Genomic DNA, 19,228 nt, shown 5'->3' with positions numbered 1-19,228 from the left:
CTTGGGCTTGGGCTTGGGCTTTTTATCATAAAGAAGGTAAGGTAGATGAAACTTCAAAGATAAGATATTTAACCACTCAAAACTCAGATAAAATCCTAATACCATAATGATGTCTTGGATTCGATATTCATAGAGTTGTTTATCGCCAAAAAGTACACAAACGATGTGTAAGGAACAAACCCTCCCAGACAATCTTCAAGACGCTATTTCGCGTTGCACCACTCAGGTTAAATATGCTTTGTGAATGCCCTTATAACCATAGTTTTCATCTGTTACTTAAGTGCTTTGTGAATATCCATAGGACTTGCTCTCAAGATCCAGAATACTATATGCCTTTTATGCAAATACATCTCTCATGTACAATACTTGATAATTAACGCTCTAAAGGATGGGATGAGATGGGAGAAATAGGAAATGAAGGAAAAGGATAGCTATAGCCTGATAGCCTATGAGCAATTGGGCCACAACAACTTCAGGGAAAAAAAAAAAAAAAAACCTTTTTTTTATGGGCTAAAGATTGAAGGAGATTATTAAATTAATCGTGTATGATAGTTCAGGCTGAAACTACACACGCATAGTTGGTAAGAAACTGCATATTTGCTTCACAACACATGAGACTGCAGCAATCCTTTACCACCCGCCCCCAAGGGCCAACTCCAGCATTCACTCAGCAACCTGCAAATTCAACGAAATAGGTATCACATCAGCTATAGATAGAGGAATAGAGATGTTATGGGCAATTTATTTAACAAAAGTATGATAAAAGAAGTTAAAGAACACCTGGCAAGGAAAAAAGAACGTAAAACCATGCAAAATACCCTTGTATGAGAAATTGAACATTCAGGGTAGATAGCAATAGTGCAATACCTCAACCCCCATGGCATGACAGGGTTGAGTTAATGATGAATTGATCATCAAACTTAGGCAGTATGTAAAAACAATCTCCTTACTAAAATAATGCTTCAAAATCTGACAAAGTATTTACCTTTTGTGGTACTGTTGTCACTCCAGTATACTGATGATATTTTTTCCTTTATATATTAAAACCATCTTTAATTATGTTTTATAAATTATAATTAACTAGTTGAGAGCCCGCACAATGCGTAGAAAGTGCCAACAAAAATACAAAATTTAGTTCTAACAAGTATATACTATATATAAAAATAATTTTGTCAACATATATACATATAATATATAAGAGTTACAATCAAATTAAATATTTAAAATCTTGTATTCCATTTTTTTTGAAACTGAAAGTGAAAACACAACACTTTCTTTGTCTTTCAAATGGAATGATCAAGGCCAGATGGAAGCAAACACACTTTCTATCTCAATGTTGGAAAGTAAAGCCTGATCCCTGTTACTACAAGAAACATATTGAGAATCTTTCTGGAGGCAATGTTGAGAAGACAAAAGGACGACTGAAATATACCTGATTGAGAGGATTGTCTGGAGACTTCTTCCACAGCTTCCATATCATATCCTTGTATTGGTTATGAGTAAGCCCAGGTTTCTCTTCCTTCAGGTTGGGCATCTCAGCTTCCTCAAAAGCCTACGCAATTTGAATAACTCAGCATATAATCAACATAGATGGAGAAGCACAAAATGAACATGGGAAACATCAATTTAAGTCATTAACTATATCATAATATGGTGCACGGAACAGGATGATGTTAGTTCTCAGCTTACGAACTAACAGATAATAGTGTTCATATCCAACGGAATTAATCACAGGATAGACTGTCGAAAGATGCACAGAAGTAAATAAAAGAACAATTCAAATTGCTCCTTGCATATCTTCCGCAGCGCAAAGCAAGCCGCAGCATTTATAGTCATAGAGCGGGCCTTCACATGAATTTCAATCAACACTTAGTGGATTGACAATGACAATTATAAGAGCAAGATGTAACAAAGGTTAACACTCAAATCATGAAAATGGAAGCCGGTAGCAGTAAGGAGTTACTTCATTAAGTTGCACCTTGAAATGCATCACAAAACTCCAAAAAAGAAAAAAGAAAAAGAGTGGCATATAAGGGATAGCCACATGGTGTGGCCATCAATAATAGCAGCTATCCCCTGATCATTGATGTAGCAGATTAGCTAAACGCAACTTCATCTATCAAGGACTAGGAACCTTTGGCTACTTCTCAACATCTCTCTGCCTTACAAATAATCCATTTGAGGCCTTAAATAGTTAAATCTTGCCTCCATGAAATTTCTTGGGTTACCCGCTAAGAGAGAGAGAGAGAGATATTTTCGTGGTATATAGTGCTGCAACTTGTAATCTCTACAATCTGTCAACAAATCAATGCCTCACCATATAGTGCCACATACAAACTAGGCAACTCTTACAGATATAAAGTTTGTAGAGAAGCCATGCATCATACGGCCAGGCAATCATCTAACAGAACAATGGTAGATTAAACGAAATCACAACTAACAAGGAAAAAACAAAATCATTTTAACCAAATAAGATTCAACAAATTCGTTTACTTCTTCCGTAACCATGCACAAGGGGGCAACTCCAACAAAGGATGCATGTGAGTATGTAAAATCCTAACCGCCAATATGCATTCTCATTTTTTAGTTTTTATCATTCCAACCGTGTTCTCATCGCAGTATGTAAATTTGCATTTTCTCAAATGAGTTCCCAAATATACAAACCCAAAGAGGAGAGAGAGTGAGTATGCATATTTTTTAGAGAGTAAAAGCGAGTTAGTTAATTTAGGAACCATTGTTGGATTGAAGAGTTTTTCAGAGTTTGTAAATGAGTATGTAAACCATTTTGAAGTATGCATAGTACACATTTGAAAACTCATTTTACATATCATTGTTAGACATGCTCATAGCCCTTTTTTCCCCTACGCTCGTCAATTGGGAAAAAACACTAGTACTCAATGCAAGTAAAAAGCTTTCGCTTTCCATCAATGCTAGCAAGCAACTAAAATAAAAGACCACTATTATAAAAGTAACTATCATGTAATATATCCTATCAGAACAAAACAATTCACAGCTTAAAATCAAACTTAACAAATAAAAATGAGCACTCTTTGTTAAAATAAAATAATCTCTCGTGAAAATCAAGAACATTGGTTATATTATGCAATTTCCCATGTTAATCAACAGTTCAAAGAACATCCATTTATTGCGTTCCATTAGCCTCACCTTGAAGGACGCCTTGAGCCTCCGCTCGGGATGACGATCAACCGGCAGGCTTTCCGAGACTGCCATCTTGGCAATTGCTTCCTCAACGGTGCTTGCCTCTATTATTGAATCGTCGCGATTGGTGTTGCTCACCAGCACCATCCTCTCGTACTCCTCCTCGGCGGCAGTCCGGGCATGGCGCTTCTTTGCCTCCTCAGCCTTCTTTGCAAGCTCAGCCTGCTCCTGCTCTCGTCTAAGGCGGAGTTCCAACTCAGTGACCTTGGGGACCGGGATAGCGACCCGATTAGCCTTCTTATCGGGTTTCTTCATGGCCTTATCGAGTTCTTTCTCCTCAAGCTCCGCTAACCGACGAGCCTCAGCGCGACGGGCCGCGGCCTCCGCTTTCTTCTCGTTCTCCTCCTCTTTCTTCTTGGCAGCACGGGACTTGGAGCCCTCAGCTTCACGCCAGTACTGCTCTTCTTTCTCGCGAGCCTCCCGCGACTTCCGCTCCGTCTCGGTAGCGGTCTTCCGAGCCCGAGCCTCCTCGGCTTTGGAATTGACTCCCATCTTCTTCGGCATCTTCGACTAGGGTTTCACGCTCTCGTAGAATGAGATTCCAAAAGGATCGATTGATGCTTTCGTAGAATCAGCTTCACCGCTTGTGAAATCTACAAGGGCAGATTAAAGTCGTCCACCGCACCTTCCGGAATTGGGATTGGGATTCGGACCTACGGAGATAAACCAGTACTTGAATTTGGGCTCATGTGATTGGGATTTTGATTCAGGATCAGGCCCATCTCATGAAACATAAGGCCCTAACTAGTGGCTTAACAATCACAACATAAGGCTTATTTACTCTAGAATTTCCTTTAAGAAACATTATTGATTGCACTACCAACTTCACGGGCCACATGTAATACTCGCAAACCATATGAAGCCATATGAGCCGCTTAAGTGTTGGGCTGAAGATCCACAGGGCATATGTAATAATACCTGTAAACCATATGAAACCATATAAGCCGACTAAGTGTTGAGCCAAAATTCCAGTGCAAAAATAATGTTAAATCACTCCATAATGGGTGTTAGAACCTGCTACGAACGTGTGCTAAAATGTTGAAACAGCTAAGCAATGGGGTTGAAATCCCGGTATTGCCTTACCTAAGCAGACACAGACATGTTAACCAGAAACAAATCACCACATGATTCAACCAAGAACTTCTTGTCTGCTCCACCATACCTTAAAGGCTCTAGGGAGGTTAAATTTGAGGACGTTGGGTCAATAATGGAAGTCATTCCTCTTAGAGATCCTTGTACAACAAATGCTCATCTCCCATTGATATCCACTGCTTATCTATGAAGTTAAACATTGTCAATCCCCCAGAAGCAGAACAAAATAATCTTCACTACCACAAGTACTAATCAAACCCATAAATGTAACCTTGCCAATATGGAAGAAATGGGTTGTTTCTCTGGATGGAGAGTTGCTAGGCCTGTAAGTTGTTCTGTATTGACGCATATGATCATGACCCAGTTGATAAACAAGAATTTTCAGGGAGTCTTATCACTTTTGGAAAATTAACAGGAAATGTTTTGAAAATGGAGTTGGAGAGTGGGTGAAGTAAATGAATCCTGTGAGCGACATCTTCTTCAATTTTTACCAACCATTGATAAGGTACTCTCAGGCAATCTAATGAGATAAATGCTGCGTCTGGAGACGTGATAGTTGTTTGAAAAGGTTTCAGATACGCCCAGGGAGGCCTTGGGGTTTGGCTGGAGCAAAGGATCTCCATGAGGAGCACACTTATCTAAAATGAATGTAATCCACTTCACTTTCAAGTTGTTTAGCTGTTTAGTGGAAAATTACAATTGAAAAATAAAACCACAAAAGTCTTCACTAGTTTAGTGGAAAATTACAGGCATAGGAAAGGTAGAAGCTGACATAAGATTTACTAGTCACAAAGTGGAACTTCATGGTGGGGAAAATGAACAAACTCTTTACAATCTTTCACTTTCCCATTGAAGTTACCCAATCAGGAGGAGGCCAGAACAACTTGGAATACTCTGGCTTTTCGTTTGCACATTTGACATTATCATTTTCAAGATCAAAGATATATGTGCTACTCCTCTTTGATTGATCATCTTCCTCCTCAATGTACATAAAAGATCCATAACTAAAGATTATGCAGTTTCCTTGGACTCCAGAAACATCAGATGCAGAGGCTGAAAATGTGGAGTAGTCACTCAAAAACAACACACTGTCCCCTAAACTTTTCACCGGCTCCCATTTCTGGCCATCTAACTTGAACACAGTAAAGCTAAAAATACAATTGTTGTCCATTGGCTTGAAATCCCAGTATTGTCTAACCCAAGCAGATACATTCATGTCAACCAACAACAAATCACCACTTGATTCAACCAAGAACTGCTTGGTGTCATCACCAAGCCTTAAAGACTTAAATGAGGTAAACTTTGATGGACAACAAGGATCAATGATGGATGTCATTCCTCTTTTTTCAATGGCATAGAACTTGCCATGGAAAGCAGTAACATCCACATAGTTCAGACGGTGATCACCCATTGCAGTCCATTGGTTATCTCTGGAACTAAACATGGTCAATCCGCCAGATGAAGAAGGTCCAAGTAATACATAATCATCATCATTATTACAACTCAAACCCATAAAAGCAACCTTACCAATATGCAGGAATTGGCGTGTTCCTTTCAATGGCCCATTGGAAGGACTGTAATTTGTTCTGCACTGACGAACATACTCATCACCCAATTGAAGAACACGGGTATTCAATAAGTCCATCACTCTTGGAAAATTAGCTGGAAGGGTTTTGAAGAAGGAGTTGAATAGTGGATGCAGCAGATGCATCCTGCCAGAGACATCTTCCTCTACCTTAATCAACCATTGATGACTTGGTGTCTGGTTCTGATGAGTTCTTTCAGGCAATTCGACGATGTAAATGGTGCGTTTGGAGACGTGGTAATTGTTCGAACAGGTGGACGGATTATCAGAAACAGAGAAATGGCCGAGGAGAGCTCGAGGCTTTGGTGGAGCTGAGGACCTCCAGGAGGGGCAGACAGATCTAAAACGGAGATAATCTATCTGGGTTTCGAGTGTTTTGGCTATTAAGAGAAGAAGATCCTTTGGTAGCTCCGTCCACTGCGCCATGTTCGCCATGTTCACAGTTTTTCTCCAAGCAAGAGCCAAGCAAGATCCAAGTGTTTATCAGGTCAAAAAATGCCCGCACTTTGCTAAGGAAAAGACTGCTCTTTTTGGAAAGATTATAGATTTATAACTGGGAATCCTTGGAAGATATCCTAAGCAGAAACCCAAAAAAGTGTAATTACGAACAAACAAGACATGCTGTTAGGCGACTATTCTAATCATATTTCAAGTGGAAGTGGGTTGCTTTGGATGGGACCCTGTATGCAACTTTCCTTAACTTCATTGACATTTTGTGCCATAAAATTATTACTCCAGAGATTCTTTGTCCAGGAAAATTATTTTTTTTCTTTGATAGAACCTAAAGTATCCATAGTTTTCAAACATCCATTAAAGATTTATGATACATGTATAGGGTGTACCCAATGCGTCCGAGCCTGCCCCACGGATGTATTAGAAATGATACCTTGGGACGGATGTAAAGCTAAGCAAATTGCTTCTGCTCCAAGAACAGAGGACTGCGTCGGCTGTAAGAGATGTGAATGGGCCTCTCCAACGGATTTTTTGAGTGTCAAGAGTTTTTTTTTAATGCTCTTGCAGAGCAAGGAAGGATGGGATCCCATTAATGGTTCATTCCATTAATGGTATTGTGAATCACAAAGCAAGACAGCAGAGTGACTCTCCAAGCTTAGTTTGTCTCTATGTAGAGACTAGAAACTGTCTGGGACACTCAGAGCCTCTACATGCTTTTATTTCAATTTAACATCTTTCACTCGCCCAAAAGTTTCATAAGAAAATAAGTTTGTACCATCTGAAATTCTGCAGCCAAGATAAATAACTGATTAAACAGCTTCATAATTTTTGCAACAAATTATGAATTAAAAAAGCACCCAGCAACAAATTCATGAGATAAAAAGCAGCAGCCAATTATCTGTAGATGACAGAAATGCTTTTATTTTATTTTCATTTTACTGAGAGTGTTCTGCAGAGTGATTTTGATGTTGCACCTGTTGCAGTCGAGAAAAAAGCAAATGAGGTGCAGGAATATCTGTCATCATTAAAATTGAAAACAAAGAAGAAAAAAGGGAGGATATATTGATATAGACGAGAAGTTGTTTATTAGGAGAATATTAGTGACAAAAGCAAATAAGCAAATACACAAGCATAGCAATCAAACCACATTTGCTTTGAGGTAGCATCAGGAGAATGAATGCGAACTTATGCGATGCATATCATTATAGTCAAAAAGGAAATGAATTATCCATGGAATCAACCACAACTAGAATCTGAAATTTAACCAACAAAGTTCAAGAATAAAAACAGCTACAAGCTATAACATTAACATGATCTTCACTCTTCATTTTTGACATATCCATCTTTCTTGATTTTCGCAAAAACATTCTAGCTATTGAGAAGGAAAATGGGCATAGCCGCATAGATACTGAATCGTGGCAGAGATTAAGAGGATTGGAATAGCCAAGGCAAGGTGTTCATGGGCCATTTTAAAAGAGATAAAACTAGCCCTTATAAGTTACTTGATTTTCAAAGCGGACTTCCCAATCAATCCCAAAAGTTGCTTGATTTTTATCAAAATACTTCAAAAATTTTGGCAATTAGGAGATCATGACAATGGATAAAGGGCAAAGAAATTGATTCCACCAGAATTAGATTCTCGAGGTATATGAAAAAACACAAAAATGCTTCTTTGGTGCGTCTCTAACAAAGCCAAGAGTAGTCCTTACAGCAATTGTTCGTAGTCTTGGTTGGAACAGAGAGGCTGCAATTTGTTAACTACATCATGACAAAATGAGGCTAGTATAAGCACCTAACCAAGTAACTATCAAGCCTCAACCAGAAGAGGTGAAGAGCTGCAGTTAAAGCAACATTATTTATTATTGCTATTGCTATCATGTTCTTGAATACCCTTCAAACAGACAACTTTCTAATGAAAGAACCCAGTTCAATGACATGGAAGAACATTTTTTTTCCCTTATAATCACTATAACGCTTAATTTCCATCATGTATGCTATCCATTCTAATCCATATCGAACCCCTACTGATTAACTACAAAAGTCCAAATCTGTACAGCCAAAACACACAAAATAATCAATTCCCCTAAATTGAGAAAACTAGAAACATCCATTAATTAAAACCACGTAGAATAGAAATTAAAATGCCAATATAAAACCAGAACTTCACTACACAACCATTAACTACAATCACTCACAGATTACAGAAATTAAAATATCAATAACAAACCAGAGCTTTTCAAAATGCACAAAATAACAGTTCAAAACAGCACAAATAACATCCTTACCCCCTGTCCTCAAGAGAAAACCCAACGTGGGGGAGGCCAGAAAAGCTTGGAATATTGAGGATAGTTTCCTAAGGGTCCAATGCAACTACTCTCCAAGTGAAAAACACCAATATCTCGACCACCACCCATTTCTCCATCTTCGTCCCCACCACAATAGTCGCGGCTTACATAGAAAAAGTTATCTACAAAGAAAATGCAATTTCCATTCGGCAGGGAAAGATCAGAAGCCGATGCTGCAAAAGTAGAATGGTCACCCAAGAACAGCACTTTATTCCCTAAATTCATCATCACCACCCACATCTGCATCTCCTCATCTAACTTATAGACCTTAAACCTAACAGTCTTCTCGCTCATATAAACAGCCAAATGCTCCAAGAACTCCTCACCGAAGCCCAGAGGACCACCCTCCGTGGCATCCATACTCAGATACATATCTACCATCAACAATTGCCCATCTGACTCCACCAAGTATTTCTTGTCTCCTCCAAACACGGGGTTCGCCACCAAACTCAGCTCCGGTGGCGATCCAGAAACCTCCACATTCACAGTTCTTCCAGTATTGTCGACGGCCAAGAACTCCCCTTTGAACAAAATGACATCATCATAAAGAGACGACATGTCATTGATTGTCGTCCAACTCTTGTTTCCCGACATGAACAGCGCCAGCTTCCCCGAGACGTGAATCGTAAGCAACACAAAATCTCCATGACTTTCAATATTAACCCATTTCAACGCGACCTTCTCCATGTACAGATTACCATCACCAATCACATGTTTATAATTCATGTAATGGAGCACGTACTCTTGGCCCAATTCGCATACCCGTATACCCGACAAATCCAAGACCCGAGGGAAATAACTTGGTAGAGGACTATAACGATGTCTCGATAATGGATTCAACAAGCTCTTTCTATTGGGTACGTCTTCTTCGATTTTGATTACCCAAGCGGGACAAGGGATCGGGTCTTCTTGATTGCAGAGTGGCGTGGATTGAAGGAGTAGTAGTATAGAGCGCTTGGAGAGATGGAAACCAAAAGTGGTATCGGACATACCGTCGTTCGGGAGGATTATGTAATCTAGCGATAAGCGACGGGGCTCGGAGGTCACGCTGTATCTCCACGCAGAGCACACCGATCGGAAACGTAGAAGATCGAAGGGGGCCTGGAGGGACTTGGCGATTTGGTCGAGTAGTTCCGGTGGGAGTTGGGACCAGTCCGCCATTTGTGTTCCGATGGAAATTGAGAGAGTAGAAAATCAAATCTTCGGGGAGAAGCGAACACTCGTTGTTTCTCAATTAAGTTTTCCGTCGTGGGCTGAATTTGGGCCTTTTGTTCGGTCTAATCCTCAATGGCCCAGTCGATTTCTACGATGACGGGCCCAAAACGCCTGAGCGCAGGACAATAACAGGGTGGGATAGACTGCAGAAGGAGCAGCGCACAAGAAAAATTGAAGAGAAGATTTAAGGGGAAATCAATATGTGGCCTGTGGAGAGTCTGGATACGTAAAGGCTTATCTGCGTCTTTTTTCATTTTCCCTTTGTGCATTATACCAGTTTGAAAAGCAGAGGATATTCAGGTATTGGAAGAGAAGTTAGCCATGAAAGGCCTGAAACTGACACCATACACTGTGAACTCTATCCATGGCGGGAAATCTATCTATCCATTTCCTTCGTTAACCACGCCACATCCCAAATCAACCTTCTTGTTCCAACATAATTGCAAGTCTGTCTTCTCTACAGGTAAATGAGCTATTCCTCAGCTTCTATGTTCCCTTTTGACGAGTATTGTAAAGGTTCCCAATTGAGATTCTAAATGGATTTTTGTCACTCACCCATTTAGTGGCTCTGTTTGTTCCCTCTTGCTTTGATGGTCTTTAGCACAGAAAATGTTTGTTGACGGGTCTTCGTTGTAAGTTAAGCTTTGTCTGGGCTCTTTAGCTACGTAGGAAGCAGAAAGGATATTATTCAGTACTTTTACATACAATAATGATTGGGATTGTTCAACCGTGATTTGTTTCTATTGTGAGTGTCTTGAGTAATTCTGGCTCTAGGGTCTAAATTTTTTGCCCATGCTCCGTAGGCTTACTTCGTTAGTTTGAGTTAATCGCTGCCTTCTGCCAGCCCCGTTTTGTGGATTAGCTATGCGAGTGTGTAGGCTCGTGAATGTGCTTGCATGTTTATTTTGTCTTTCTTATTGACTTTATTTTATCCGTAGGATTTTATTGTTTTGTTTTAGACATTGATTTCTAACATTAGGCCTCTGGGGATTTGCAGGATCTGTTACAAGAAGAACTATGGGAATTTGTTATCAAAAGTGTATTTTGGAAAGAGCACGCTGTGTACAGATTAGAGTGAGATGTTCATCAGGTTTTTGTTGTTGACTTTAGAATTTTTAATAAGAGCTAGGAGGATATCGTTCTTTGGCTTCAATCTATGAACCATAGCACATTTGACTGGTTGCTTTTCAGCATCTGTTCAGCCGGTAAATGATGAGTTAACGGAGAATAAGTCCAAGGATCTGTCCATGAGTGGAGATTCCATACGCCGTCGATTTCTTGATTTCTATGCTGCCCGTGGCCATAAGGTCCTTCCAAGTGCTTCTCTTGTGCCGGATGATCCCACAGTATTACTGACCATTGCTGGAATGCTTCAATTTAAGCCTATATTCCTTGGAAAGGTAACCACATTCTGTCTTGCGTGACCTAAATGCAGGTATCCAATCAAATCATCTTCCAGCAGCATTTGAATGACGTGGATAGTGGATACCACTAAATTCACAGTCCCATAACTTATGGAATTTAATATATTGTTATGGAATTTTTTATATTGTTATATTTCTTTTATATGCATCACCATCGACATTGGTAATTTTTTCCGTCCATAATCTGGAAATCCTGCCAGATCATCTTAGTTCACTTATTATCAGTTCTCTCTCGAAGGTTGTATACTTGTATGAGTGTTAGGATAGAGATTGAGTTACTTCATTGCAATCTGATCTCACAAATTTTAAATAGCACCTGCACAGTGGGTGATCAAACATTACGTGCATCTGCTCTTCCGGGACCCTATAACCACTCCGGGTGACCTTTTTTCATCTTGTGTTCTTTCATTTATTTAATTTTTTTTTCTTTCAATTGCATTGCTTCAGTGTTGCAGTTTGTAAAAGCATATTACAAGCTCTTGGGACAAACAGTATTGTTTCTGGTTCAGCATTCTGCATGGTTGTGGGTAGAATGAATATATACATACACTTCCACACAGGCATACTCGCATTTCATACTAGAGATGAAAATTAGAGCCAGAGAGGCAGAAAACCATGAGATTACAGCATTTATCTTCAAGCATATGTATTGTCTTCAATGCTGGGAGTACTACACTGTTGTTTATGAAATTACACCTTTTCATCTTTTTCTTCTTTTTTCTTAAAAGTAAATGGGGAAGTGTTATGCCATCATGCTGGTTTCCCAATGGCACACTTTCGTTTATATATTGCAGTCTTTGCACCTTCGTGTATTCTGCTAGCATAGTGATAAATTAGTGAATATTTTGTGGTCTAGAATCTGTGAATTCTATATAGAATTATCTTTATCTTTTCAATTAGAATTCTGAGCCCGTTTAACAACAGTAGCAGTCTGTTTTCAGGTCCCCAGGCAAGTACCTTGTGCTACGACTGCACAAAGGTGCATACGAACAAATGATGTGGAGAATGTGGGTCGAACAACCCGACATCATACATTTTTTGAAATGCTTGGAAACTTCAGTTTTGGAGATTACTTCAAGAAAGATGCAATCAAATGGGCATGGGAGCTATCAACTGTGGAGTATGCTTGAATTTTAATAATGCTATTGGATTGTGAAGCTTCAGATGAATCATTTGTGCGCCTAACTTGAACATAATGGCATTTTCATTTTCCTGGATTCATTGTCTTTCTTACAAAGAACAAAGGAAAACTTAATGTACGTCAATTGTTTGTGTGTGCAGATTTGGTTTGCCAGCTGAAAGATTATGGATTAGCATATATGAAGATGACGATGAAGCATTTGAAATATGGCATAACGAGGTAGGCCAGTCAAGGTTTCATCAACTGTTTAATATTTTTGGAGGTTAGGCTTGATCAAATGTTTCATATTTAAAGCTGACATCTTTCTCTCAAGGAATACTGTTCACTTTGTAATTTTATTTCATCTCCATTTTTATCATTTTCTTCCATTTCTTTCTTGTTTTCTATTGCACTCTTAGGAACACCACTGTTTTAGTTTAATATTTCTTGCAATACAGCCTAGTTTCTATCACATCTAGTTGGACACTTTCTTTGGAGAGCATATCACCATCCCATTGTATTCCTCGACTTCTGGTTTTTGTAGTTTGTCAGCAGTTTTAATTTTGTGATAGGTGGGAGTTTCTATTGAGCGTATAAAGAGGATGGGGGAGGACGACAACTTTTGGGCCAGTGGTCCCACTGGTCCTTGTGGCCCCTGCTCTGAGCTTTACTACGACTTCCATCCGGAGAGGGGAATTTTGAACACAGTAAGCGTTTGATGAGTTCAAGTGACTCCAGCTTATTCTTTTTCTCGTCTTTTTATATATTGGATTATTAATTTTCAGGATCTAGGAGATGATACAAGATTTATAGAGTTCTACAATTTAGTTTTCATGCAATTTAATAAAAAGGATGATGGATCGCTGGAACCCTTAAAACAGAAGAACATAGATACTGGTCTTGGCCTGGAGCGTATGGCTCGCATCCTTCAGAAGGTATAGTTCTGCAGCAGCATGATAGAGAAGTAGATATGACTTTACGTGTCATTTTTTTTTTACCCTTTCTCCTTTGGCACACATCTATTGCAATTTCTGCTTCTCTATATGTATTTATTCAACTTAAAACTTCTCGCAGGTTCCAAATAATTACGAGACTGACTTAATCTATCCAATTATCGAGAAGATTTCAGAATTGGCGAATGTCTCATACTCTCTTGCTGATGATCACACAAAAACAAGTCTTAAAGTATGTTTTCATTCATAACTACAGTGAATTCAAAAAAAAATTGTCGCGGTAGATAGTATTTCTATTCCTATTGCAAACATGTGAAATCCAGTAAATTTTCTTTTTGCCTCCACAGATTATAGGAGATCATCTACGTGCAATCGTGTATCTCATATCTGATGGGGTAGTCCCATCAAATATTGGTAGGGGATATGTGGTTAGGAGGCTCATTAGAAGGGCTGTTCGTACTGGCAGGTTGCTGGGCATCAGGGGTGATGGTGTTGGTAATCCTGAAGGAGCTTTTTTACCGGTAATTGCAGAAAAAGTAATAGAATTGAGCACCCATATTGATGAAGATGTGAAGGCCAGAGCATTCCACATTATGGAGGAGTTGAAAAGGGAAGAACTTCGTTTTGTGCAGACATTGGAGAGAGGAGAAAAGTTGCTTAATGAAATGTTGGCAGAGGCATTGTCAAGTGCACAAGAAAATGGAACAGTACCCTGCTTATCTGGAAAAGATGCGTTTCTGTTGTATGACACTTATGGTTTTCCAGTAGAGATAACAAAAGAAGTGGCAGAAGAAAATGGTGTCCATGTAGATATGAACGGTTTTGATATTGAGATGGAAAACCAAAGGCGTCAGTCACAGGCTGCACACAATGTTGTTAAGCTGGTTGTTGGAAATGATGCTGATCTCGCGGAAAATATTCCTGACACGGAGTTTCTAGGATATGACACCCTTTCAGCAAGAGCAGTTGTGGAAAGCCTCATGGTAAATGGGAAACCAGTGATACAGGTTTCTGAAGGAAACGATGTAGAAGTTTTACTAAACAGGACCCCATTTTATGCTGAATCTGGTGGTCAAATTGGTGATCAAGGTTTTCTATATGTAACTGAAGGCGAAAATGGACGAAGTGCAATAGTAGAAGTTAAAGATGTCCTGAAATCTTTTGGTAATGTGTTTGTTCATAAGGGAATAATCAGAGAGGGAGTCATAGAAATTGGTAGAGAAGTGGAAGCAGCAGTAGATGCAAATATGAGGCAGCGGGCTAAGGTATGGGCTTGTGAGTTAACTATTGCAAATTGGTAATCACCCAATATAGAAGTTTGAAGTGCAATATGCATATTGCTTGAGTTATAGTAAAATCCTGACTTATTTATCCGGCTTGTTTCTAAACCGTTTCTACTTGTAAATCAGAGAAGCCAATGGTCATAGTTTGTAAAGTATTAATATGCAGAAAGCGTTCATGTTTTTCTAACTTTTTTTATATTATAGTTTCTTTCGCATTCTGCAGGTTCACCATACTGCTACTCATCTGTTGCAAGCTGCTCTTAAGAAAGTTGTTGGCCAGGAAACATCACAAGCAGGTTCATTGGTGGCTTTTGATCGTCTCAGGTTTGATTTCAACTTTCATCGACCCCCCCTGGACACGGAACTTGAGGAAATTGAAAGATTGATAAATGGATGGATTGGTGATGCAACAATTCTACAAACAAAAGTGATGCCTCTTGCTGATGCAAAAGAAGCTGGGGCTATTGCAATGTTTGGTGAAAAATATGGAGAACAGGTTTGTGGTACATTGGATATCTAACAATGAACTAATTTCAATTTCTTTATCTAGGCTGCTTCATCTTATTTGAATTCTGATTATATATTGACTTGTTCATTTGGATTGTGCATTGTTGAATAGGAAGTCTTGTGCCACTATTTTTTCTTTAGGGCATTAGTTGACAAGCTGGTTAAATACCCTCAAACAAGTGAAATCTCAGTAGAATGATAAATTGGTAGCTTAAGGTAACATATTAAAAATTCCCTTCTCAGAGTTATATATATTGGAGAGAAATTACGGATTTGTTTATCCAGATGAAGAGGAAATCAGGTCATAATCAGGTAAGCTCCTTTGACTATTTCTTCTTTCTCCGCATCTTCCTTGCAAAGTGCATGCTTTCCGTAATGCTAGTGGGAGTGGCTGAACAAGAATACGTTTGATGATCCAGTAATTCTCAGAGATCAAGGTTATCGATGGAACTGCTAAAATGGTCTTTTGGCGGCAGTAAATATTCTATTCATTATGAAAACTACTGAGCAGTCTTAGGATGGTTAGAAAATGATGTAAAAAAACATTCACAAACTTAATGTTTCCTGTAATTAGAGTGGCAACCTCAACATCCAGGGGGCACAATTTCTTCAAGTTGAGCAGGTTCACTCTATAACTGGATCAACTGGATGTAATCCCTGTTAGAGTATTTTGGCAATTATGGTTGCGCTACTATAAACGGCTGTATTTTCCTTTTTTAGTACATTTTACTATCTAATAACATATTTCTAAGTTCTTTGGTTCTTGGCTATCTGTATTCTTCATCTTTGGAATCAAGTTAACAATCCACACCTTCTTAGGGAACTCTTCTTGGACCATATTTAAGATAGAAAAAAAGAGAATAATGCATAGTAGCTCACAGAAAAGATGTACCTGAATTAATAATTTATTATTAGAAAAAAAAATTAAACTTTTCATGTTGCAAAAAGGAATTTCTTTTGTATGATATAAACAGTGTAGGCCAAAGGAGTAGTGTGACTGTGCCAAAATGGTGTTTGGGAGCTTAGCCACTGCATTGATTTCATTATAGAAGATTAGCAATGCAACAGTGAAGAAAAGTATTGGTTATACCCCATATTTTGCTTAGGTTGACGTGTAGATTCATAATCTATGACTGTGATCAGGGATAGATTATGATTTGGATTGGGTTCAGCAAGAATGTGGAAAAAAATGATAACAGTATTGCTCTTCAACTATACACGAGCCTTTTGCACTACACAAAGAGGAAATTGGCAGAAAAGCCACTCCCAAGGTTTCCACTAAAATGATAACAGTATTGCTCTTCAACTATACACAGACCTAGTCAGTTTTTGATCTTCCAGCGTTGCCAGAAAATATCAGAATTGCTAGCCATGCTCAACTCTGAAAACAAGGAAGTTGTATTTATTATATCAAGCTCATTTGACCTTTGGACGCCAAAGAAATTTGGAGAAACCATTGGAAATTTAACTTATTATATCTTCCTTTTTTTTCCTTTTTTTTATAAGGAATAAGCTTATATGTCTCCTTATTATGTGTTTCAGGTACGTGTTGTAGAGGTTCCAGGAGTATCCATGGAACTTTGTGGTGGGACCCATGTTGGCAACACTTCTGAATTACGTGCGTTTAAGATAATTTCAGAGCAAGGCATTGCATCTGGCATAAGGCGTATAGAAGCCGTGGCTGGTGAAGCTTTCATCGAATACATAAATTCCAGAGATCTCTATATGAAACAGCTATGCTCCACTCTGAAAGTATGTGCTCCCTGTGTCCAATTCTACGATTTGTCTATGTATGATCTTAAATTACCATTTATAATTTGTTTTCCTTTTGTTCTTTTTATCATTTGGCTTGGCACAGTATGGATTTTTGTGCATTGTATATGGGCTTTGTTGTTTAAACTACAAGTTTCAGAGTCTGTCTTTGGAAGTTTTTTAACCTATATTGTGTGAGTGATTTTGGGCACATGATAATACTCATGGCACTAATTGTCTAAATTTTGTCACATCTGCCCCAATTTTAAGCTCAACACAGTTGCGATTTGTCCCTTTTTATATTGTGAAGAGTTTTGTCAGCATTAGTTTTTTTTGACCTTGTGATAAAGAAATTTAAAATCAGGTAGCCTACTCTTGGATTTTTCCTTGGTGACGATCTTGTTATTCGATGATTAGATCTCCATTACTCTCATCACTTTACAACATGGTTAACCTTTAATTCCTCGACTTTCAAGAGGATGAGTTTCTGTAATTTTTTTATTAAGAGTGCGAAGTTGAGAATCCCAATACGTTAAGGAAAATTGTTGGATGCGTACCAGTGAAAGCATTTCATTGACAATTTGTCTTCATTCGAAAATTTTTATAATGTGGCTTGGTACAATATGTATTAAAAGCATTTTATATTGGCTCCATTACTCAAACTATGAGTTCATCAAGCAATTTTTAGGCATCCATTTGTTTCTTTTGAAAGGTAAAAGCTGAAGAAGTAATCACTCGAGTGGACAATCTTTTAGAAGAGCTACGAATAACAAGAAATGAAGTTTCTGCTCTGCGTGCTAAGGCGGCAACGTACAGGGCATCCATTATTGCAAGCAAGGCAGCAACAATTGGAACCTCCCGGACCATCAGGTAGTTGCTTGCTAAGTTATGCAGAGGTACATGATCAAAGTTTGTTCACTAAAGTTGATTTTCCTAAAATAAGTAAGTAATTACGCACAGTTTTACCAAGTATTCCAGCAAATCAATGATTCTGATTTTTCTTTTATAAATAAATCCTTATCAGGGTACTAGTTGAGTGCATGGATGATACTGATGCTGACTCACTTAAAAGTGCCGCTGAATATCTGATGGACACGCTAGAAGATCCAGCAGCTGTGGTCTTAGGTTCCTGTCCGGATGAGGGGAAGGTGAGTTTAGTTGCTGCATTTTCTCAAGGGGTTGTTGATCTGGGCATTCAGGCTGGAAAATTTGTAGGGCCTATAGCTAAGTTGTGTGGTGGAGGCGGAGGTGGCAGGCCCAATTTTGCCCAGGCTGGTGGGAGGAAGCCTGAGAATTTATCAAGTGCTCTAGAAAAAGCTAGAGCAGATCTAATGTCAATACTAACTGAGAAGGCAAGCTGAAAATCATATACTCACATGAGTACATGGTGAATATTACAAGGAAGACCTTCTACCTTCTACCTTCTACCTTCTACCTTCTACTTTTCTGGTGTATAATTCTTCCAAGTACATATGGCATCAAAGTAGGGAAACAATGTGGTGTTAATATGTGAAAAAGATACTGAATCTGCTTCCAGCTGAGGAGGTGGGGGTTCACTGTTGCATGGTCAGTAGAATGTTAAAGGGAGGGTTATCGTCGATGAGCAGTTACTGGACAGCATCAGTCTCTCTCTTAGATATAAACAAAGAGAAGTTATTACTTTAGAGATTGATGTTTAGGTTTTTGGGTGGAGCTATAACATGTCTTGCCGATTGACCAGAAGATGGTGTGCATTTTTGGCTATGCCACCACCATGTTGATGATATTGCAAGAACTTACAAAAACTATTTTACTTATAATGATTGGCAATATTCAGATTTACTTTCATTTATAATAAAAGCAACTCTGTTAATGTTATCATTATTGACAAAGAAATAATGAATTTGTGGACTAATGATTTTGATCTCTTATCTTTGAGAAGTGTATTCAGTATTTAAAAGTGAGTTCGATCAGTCAGTGGGCCAAAGTGGGCTGGGCTAAGTTATTAATAGTGTAAATGAGGGTTAGGGCCCTGCAGTAGAAATCATTAAAACTTTTTTAATGATGAGTTAGACCTGCAATAGAAGTCATTACAGTCTTAAATCTTAATGACAAACATCCAATCTAGTAATATAAGAGACGTTGAGTCTATTTACCAATGTGAGGGCCCTGGTCTGGTGCCAATGGGCTAATATATAGACTGTAGTGGCAACCAAAAAGAAAAAGACACTGTACATGACAATGCCTTTAAATGTTGGGACAGAAAAAACTTCAGTAGGGCACATAGGAAACACAAACACA

At 38.7% G+C, this 19,228-nt stretch overlaps 4 protein-coding genes across 10 annotated transcripts; 1 reads left to right on the top strand and 3 right to left on the bottom strand.

Moving 5' to 3' along the window:
* Positions 1–316: 316 nt before the first annotated feature.
* On the bottom strand, positions 317–3,864 carry LOC120005893 (coiled-coil domain-containing protein 124). The gene is made up of 3 exons (XM_038855781.1): positions 3,166–3,864; positions 1,433–1,552; positions 317–675 (listed from the first exon to the last, which is right to left on the bottom strand). Exons 1-3 carry the CDS (start codon positions 3,721–3,723, stop codon positions 664–666), a joined length of 690 nt encoding a protein of 229 aa, XP_038711709.1. The 5' UTR covers positions 3,724–3,864; the 3' UTR covers positions 317–663.
* A 1,084-nt stretch (positions 3,865–4,948) lies between these two features.
* On the bottom strand, positions 4,949–6,480 carry LOC120007032 (F-box protein SKIP23-like). Its single transcript, XM_038857186.1, has one exon. It carries the CDS (start codon positions 6,329–6,331, stop codon positions 5,150–5,152), a length of 1,182 nt encoding a protein of 393 aa, XP_038713114.1. The 5' UTR covers positions 6,332–6,480; the 3' UTR covers positions 4,949–5,149.
* A 209-nt stretch (positions 6,481–6,689) lies between these two features.
* Positions 6,690–9,956, bottom strand: LOC120007012 (F-box protein SKIP23-like). 4 transcript variants are annotated; one of them, XM_038857169.1, is made up of 2 exons: positions 8,635–9,956; positions 6,690–7,135 (listed from the first exon to the last, which is right to left on the bottom strand). In XM_038857169.1, exon 1 carries the CDS (start codon positions 9,853–9,855, stop codon positions 8,644–8,646), a length of 1,212 nt encoding a protein of 403 aa, XP_038713097.1. In that variant the 5' UTR covers positions 9,856–9,956; the 3' UTR covers positions 6,690–7,135; positions 8,635–8,643. The 4 variants fall into 4 exon arrangements, with proteins under 4 accessions (XP_038713097.1, XP_038713087.1, XP_038713110.1 ...); XM_038857159.1 differs by lacking the exon at positions 6,690–7,135 and adding an exon at positions 7,182–7,323; XM_038857182.1 differs by lacking the exon at positions 6,690–7,135 and adding an exon at positions 8,076–8,093.
* Positions 9,957–10,080: 124 nt separating this feature from the next.
* On the top strand, positions 10,081–18,805 carry LOC120006988 (alanine--tRNA ligase, chloroplastic/mitochondrial). 4 transcript variants are annotated; one of them, XM_038857123.1, is made up of 13 exons: positions 10,081–10,372; positions 10,907–10,999; positions 11,101–11,309; positions 12,275–12,453; positions 12,615–12,693; positions 13,026–13,160; positions 13,239–13,388; positions 13,528–13,638; positions 13,754–14,671; positions 14,913–15,185; positions 16,739–16,948; positions 17,661–17,818; positions 17,973–18,805. In XM_038857123.1, exons 1-13 carry the CDS (start codon positions 10,231–10,233, stop codon positions 18,307–18,309), a joined length of 2,994 nt encoding a protein of 997 aa, XP_038713051.1. In that variant the 5' UTR covers positions 10,081–10,230; the 3' UTR covers positions 18,310–18,805. The 4 variants fall into 4 exon arrangements, with proteins under 4 accessions (XP_038713051.1, XP_038713067.1, XP_038713059.1 ...); XM_038857139.1 differs by having other exon boundaries at positions 17,661–17,844; positions 17,973–18,137; XM_038857131.1 differs by lacking the exon at positions 10,081–10,372 and having other exon boundaries at positions 11,112–11,309.
* Positions 18,806–19,228: the final 423 nt, after the last annotated feature.

The sequence above is a fragment of the Tripterygium wilfordii genome, chromosome 2 (assembly GCF_013401445.1).
Source record: "Tripterygium wilfordii isolate XIE 37 chromosome 2, ASM1340144v1, whole genome shotgun sequence".
In the NCBI taxonomy this organism is placed as follows: domain Eukaryota; kingdom Viridiplantae; phylum Streptophyta; class Magnoliopsida; order Celastrales; family Celastraceae; genus Tripterygium; species Tripterygium wilfordii.
The sequence above is the reverse complement of the archived record's forward strand: the minus strand, read 5'-3'. Positions and strand labels throughout refer to the sequence as shown.

Coding starts and splice junctions, on each gene's coding strand:
- LOC120007032 (XM_038857186.1), bottom strand. CDS start 6,331: ATGGCGAACATGGCGCAGTGGACGGAGCTACCAAAGGATCTTCTTCTC.
- LOC120006988 (XM_038857123.1), top strand. CDS start 10,231: ATGAAAGGCCTGAAACTGACACCATACACTGTGAACTCTATCCATGGC. Junction 11,000..11,100: donor TAGAGTGAGATGTTCATCAG/GTTTTTGTTGTT, acceptor GTTGCTTTTCAG/CATCTGTTCAGCCGGTAAAT. Junction 13,389..13,527: donor TGGCTCGCATCCTTCAGAAG/GTATAGTTCTGC, acceptor AACTTCTCGCAG/GTTCCAAATAATTACGAGAC.
- LOC120007012 (XM_038857169.1), bottom strand. CDS start 9,855: ATGGCGGACTGGTCCCAACTCCCACCGGAACTACTCGACCAAATCGCC.
- LOC120005893 (XM_038855781.1), bottom strand. CDS start 3,723: ATGCCGAAGAAGATGGGAGTCAATTCCAAAGCCGAGGAGGCTCGGGCT. Junction 1,553..3,165: donor GGCTCAAGGCGTCCTTCAAG/GTGAGGCTAATG, acceptor CAAATTGCGTAG/GCTTTTGAGGAAGCTGAGAT.